The following is a 5,230-nucleotide window of genomic DNA, read 5'->3' on the forward strand; positions in this document are numbered from 1 at the left end:
GGGGGCAGGGGCAGGAGGGGCCGGGGCGGCTCCCACGGGCACGTCGGGGCTTTTCTCTTCCCCCCCTTTGTCAGCCCGGTGAACAGCAAGGACAGTCTGAGCATGAACCTGTTCACAGTAAACTCCATAAGCTGAATCTGAAGATCGTGGCCTGTAGCAAAAGTATTTATCTTTAGAGGGGTTTTGAATGTTATTTGACTATGTTGTTTCTTTGCAGAAATAGTAGAATTTCAAAAGATAGTGGGCAGCTTAATTGAACTTGTTGATCAACTGGCAAAAGCTGCAGAAACTGAGAAGATGAAGGTATTGTGCAATTCATTACTGGCTTGTCGTGCTCTGCATGAAAAACCAGGTCTCTCCTTCCTTCTTTGTCAGCCTAAGGACTCCTTGTCTGTCCCTCTGTGCACTTACTGTCTGTCTGAAGTATAAATTCCCAGGACTTTAATTGATACTAACATCTGGAAGACTTTTACAGGCACACTGAGTGTCACCTTGCTCTTGCATTTAACAGTCCTGCTGGTGCTGCTTATCTACATGTTTGCACATACACAGAGCCTGTATTTTTTTAATAACTTCTTCCACTTAGAGCTTTGTCCTTAAGAGGCTTGAGAGGCTCTGTGAGGAGGAGGAAGACTTTCTAAAGACCAGATCAGTGAATATAACTCTATAATAATAATAATAATATAATAATAACTCTATAACTACCTCTGAAATATTCTTTATGTATTTCTGTGTCACCAAGTGCTGTGGGGTTTTTTATGTTTTAGCATGGAAACAGAAATGAATGTTCAGCACAACTGTGGGTCATTGTTTTTTTCCTTATTTGCTCAGGGTAAAAAAACTCCTAACCAGAGCTGGTCTGTAGGAGCAGTCAGTGCTCAGCTTGGGCTCCCAGAGGAGCCAGGGACTCTGTGCCCTGGGTTTGGATGAAGTCTCAAATATCCTTCCCCTGCCCAACTTCTGCAGGCACTCTGCCTGTCTCCAGTGTTCAGATGTCACCCTCCTTCACTGCTAGCATGCCTGCAACATTGCAAAATCAACCTGCTCATAGTGAAGGGATTAAAAAAGCTGGATCCCAGTAGGTGCAGGTCCCTGACCCTCTGTTCTGACAGGCCATCGGGGCGCGGAACCTGCTCAAGTCCATAGCCAAGCAGAGGGAAGCTCAGGAGCAGCAGCTCCAGGCTCTGATAGCTGAGAAGAAGATGCAGCTGGAAAGGTGAGTTTGTCCCACACTTCTGGTGGTGACACAGGCTGGAAGGTCCCTCTCAGGAGCTGTGTGAGGCTGCAGGACATGACCCTGCAGAGCAGTGACTGTGGCTGTTCCTGCAGGTACCGGGTCGAGTACGAGACGCTGTGTAAAACTGAAGCAGACCAGAACGAGTTCATTGACCAATTCATTTTTCAAAAATAGAGGAGTTTTCCGATGAAACCAGCCTCACTTGGAAACTTGATCATTCCAGAATCTTGAAGACTTAAAAAATATGCAATTTTTCACTGTGTATGAGTGATGGTTTGTACAAATGGAAGTGTCTTAATTCGGTGTGAATCACACTACAAGTGGCAATAAGGGGGAGGCAAAGACTGTTCTGTCCTTTGATTTTATACAAGTTTTGTACAGTTCTAATTCAGATTATAGTGGAATTAATGCTACTCTTGCTATGTTTTGTCCCTCACTTTTTGAAGTGTACAGCTCTTTCAAAGAAATTGGGAAATAAATTATTGTTTGCAGACTTTCTGGAGTTACCAGAATTAGTTCATACTGCCACGTTATTTTTGAGCTCAGAAGTTTACAACTCCCTGGCCAGTTGGAATGAGTTTCCTGAATAGACTGTCCTTCATGTCTGTGAAGATACAGCACAGAAGCAGCAGTAACTGTAGCATCTGTACTGACCAGATTTTTTCTGTAGAGGTAGGAGAAATCCCAGAAATTAATGATTAACAGAATAGATCAATTGCAGACACACAAACCAGCAGAAACCACAGCAGAATTACAAGTTTTATGCCTGAGGTGAGTTTGTGCAGGTTGTGACATTGGAGAACTCTTCCATGGGTGCTGGTGGTGCTGGAAGGAATGAGACAAACCACCCGGGGTGGCACCACTGGCATCAGGGGTAGGTAGAAATGGTGAACAGAAATGTGACACTTAACAAACCTGTGATCTGAGATCACAAAAATGTGTTTTGTTCTCTCTTCAGAATGACATGGAGATGTTGGCCTTCCCAAAGCTGTGGAAGGTTTGCATTTTGTACTAGTGAAGCCCTGGAACACCCAGGCAGTGCCTGAACAGCCTCCTCAGTGCCCTGTCCCCTCACACCAGTTTGATTCTTGTTGAGAACTTAAAAATACAAACCCAAAACCCCACCAGCCCTGGATTTCTGTCAGCCAGAGGTTTAATTTACTTGGGCAGCTATTTCCTGTGTGAACTATCTACAATCTCCTGGTCATTTAAAGATCCTTTTAGTCATTCTCATAAGAAGATCAAGTGCAGTTTAATGCATTTAGTGTTTTATTTCCATACTAGGAAGTGATTTCATGGAAGAGAGAGGTTTACAAATCCTTGTGTACTCCTCAAGTACTTCAGAATCCTGTAGGCAGTAGGGCTCATGCCCAAAGAAAGTTCACTTTATGCATTCAGAAACCCAGATTTTGGCACACTTCATCACTGATCACAGAGTTACAATTAATGAAAAGTGAAACAGAGCAAAGGAAGGAAAGATGATAAAGGAAGGAGTGAGGAAGTTAAGAAATGCTTCAGAAGCCCAGCCTTGCAGATTGGCGTGTCATCAGTTAGGGATTTTGCAGAATATGCTCATGGAAGGCAAATTGCTTAGGTGGTTTTCTAACAGTCATCTTGGAAAAGGGAACTGGTAAGCAGAGAACCAGCTGTGGTTCCCCCTGGCAGGGGCACCCCCTGAATGGTCACTGGGTGCTCTGGCCACGGGGGGCACAGCCCCTGCCCACAGCTCTGCCAAAGCTGCTGCTGGTGACAGGAGAGTTGTGCTCTCAGACCAATTCCCATTTCCTTCTGGGAGCCAGAGGCTCTGGTAACAGCTGTTGCAGCCAACACCAGGGGACAGGTGATGGTCCCAGGGGAGCAGGCCACGACCCCACCACAACCCAGTGTCTGGGGCTACTTCCGTTTCCTCTTCTCTGCCTGGTTGTAGTGGGGGTGGCAGAGCATGGTGCAGAGCAGCAGCAGGGGCACCAGCAGGTAGGGCAGGTAGATGGAGAGCAGGACCAGGCGCTCCCGCTGCGTCCGGGGGCCCGGGTGCTCCGACTTGGAGAAGTCGTGGAACAGGATGTGTGCCAGGATGGCAAACAGAGTTGTAGCCACGTGGGTGGAGTAGATAATGGCAGGAGTCCTGATCCACCTGCAGCCACCTGTACAGGAACAAAAAGGAAAAGATACTGAAGTATTTTGAAACAAGCAGAATCCAGTGGGTTTTACACCAGCAGGTTAAGGGCCACGTCTGACACGAGCCAGAGGCACCTCACACGGGCAGCAGGAAGAACAAGAACCAGCAGCAAATCAGAAGAATTCTCTGCCTTTGTGGAGGTTTAGAAGGAGGGTGTGATCTCAAAAGTTTTAAAGTAACAAAGTGAGTCCACAGGGTTGACCCAGAGCTTTATCTACAAGGGGAGTGTGACACAGCCAAGTGTTGATGCTGCCTCATAGAACTGGCTGCAGTGGAGAAGGGCCTGTGGTCATGGTTTGGTTTCTGACTGACCCTAGTTCTGCGCTGCTTTCTCAGACACAAATGGAAAGAGCCCAGCACTCCACTCCCTGTGGCACACCCCTATGACTGCTTCAGGCTGAACAGTAACTTTGCTGCTGCACAGAAAGCAGCTGTGATGCAGAAACACTGCACGGGAGGTGTCCTGGCAGGGGGTCACACCAGGAGCACTGCATGGGAGGTGTCCTGGCAGGGGGTCACACCAGGAGCACTGCACAGGAGGTGTCCTGGCAGGGGGGTCACACCAGGAGCACTGCACGGGAGGTGTCCTGGCAGGGGGTCACACCAGGAGCACTGCACAGGAGGTGTCCTGGCAGGGGGGTCACACCAGGAGCACTGCACGGGAGGTGTCCTGGCAGGGGCTCATACCAACCTTTGAGGAAGGCGTAGGCTGCCACGGGGAAGAACGGCAGCTGCAGGAAGGCTTCACAGTACATGAAGGCCTGAAACCACTCTGGGGGCTGCAGCATCATGGGGTCTCTGAAGGAGGCTGCATACCCCTGCAGCACCTCTGTCAGCTGCCAAAAAGAACAAAACAGGTTCACCCTGGATGGGGAAACTGACCCTCCCCTGGTGGGGAGGTGAGGGCTGGGAAAGTGAAGTGACCTCCTGGCACGTGAGGCTTCATTCACTCTGCAGCTCAGTCTGAGCAGGCACCAGGCTTCTCAAGTCTTGAAAGCAATGAGCCCTTTCAAGTGACCATCCCATTCCATTAGGCATTGATTAAATTTGCACTACAGGCAACTTCAGGATTGCTACACCATAAAGTGCAGTTGCTTTCCAAAAGCTATTCCTGAAATGCCATTTCCCACCAGAAAAAAAAACACCCCAACGACAAGAGTTCTGCACCTTGACATTGGTAGGTACTGAATAACTTATTTTCCTCCTTCTGATGCTCCAGGTGCCAGCTGAGATGGGCTCAGTGTCCCTGGCAGGTCCCACCCAGCCCAGAGGGGCCGGGGCAGCACACTGAGCCCTTCCCCAGGTGCTGGCTGCTCCAGCTGCTGGATGGCAGGGTTTTGGCTCAGGGACTTGCAATTAGTTTCCATGACAGAAATGTAAATTCCAGCACAGCTTTAAGTTGGACTTTGAACGCAGAGATATGTATTGAGATTTGCTAGTTAACTATTAATTAAAAAGGGTTTATATCATGGAGTCATTCTATAGGCAATTCTAATGGCAAAAATGAAAGGCTCTAGGTGTGCAGCTGGGGCAGGGAGCTGTGGCTGAGCTCACCCTCCTGAGAGCTGAGCTGATTAGCTTTTATCCAGCTGTTGTTTTAACCGGCTTTGTTGCGTTCATTGTCTTCTATAAGCTTATCCAAAACCCACCAAACCGGAGATTTTTACACAAAACCGTGGCTGCCGGCACGCCCTGCTTCTGCCGGGGAACAGCTCCCTGTACGTTTTTGGGGGGAGCGCGAGCAAAGAACCGGGACCCGCGCGACCGAGGCCGCCGCGGCCGCGTCCCGGGCACGTGGCGGGTCCGGCCCCGCC

General features: G+C 49.0%; 2 protein-coding genes across 2 annotated transcripts in view; one reads left to right on the top strand and one right to left on the bottom strand.

The window, feature by feature from the left end:
- Positions 1-1,411, top strand: part of IFT20 (intraflagellar transport 20) — a 5,961-nt gene extending 4,550 nt beyond the window's left edge. The window contains exons 2-4 of the mRNA XM_010003821.1: positions 218-303; positions 1,113-1,216; positions 1,330-1,411. Of these exons, the coding sequence (XP_010002123.1) occupies positions 218-303; positions 1,113-1,216; positions 1,330-1,411 (272 nt within the window). The remainder of the gene's footprint in view (positions 1-217; positions 304-1,112; positions 1,217-1,329) is intronic.
- A 1,719-nt stretch (positions 1,412-3,130) lies between these two features.
- TMEM97 (transmembrane protein 97) overlaps positions 3,131-5,230 on the bottom strand; it is a gene marked incomplete at its 5' end in the record, with an annotated part of 7,549 nt that continues 5,449 nt past the window's right edge. The window contains 2 exons of the mRNA XM_010003822.1: positions 3,131-3,381; positions 4,108-4,252. Of these exons, the coding sequence (XP_010002124.1) occupies positions 3,131-3,381; positions 4,108-4,252 (396 nt within the window). The remainder of the gene's footprint in view (positions 3,382-4,107; positions 4,253-5,230) is intronic.

The sequence above is a fragment of the Chaetura pelagica genome, unplaced genomic scaffold, assembly GCF_000747805.2.
Source record: "Chaetura pelagica isolate M959 unplaced genomic scaffold, ChaPel_1.0 scaffold638, whole genome shotgun sequence".
NCBI classification, from domain to species: Eukaryota; Metazoa; Chordata; class Aves; order Apodiformes; family Apodidae; genus Chaetura; species Chaetura pelagica.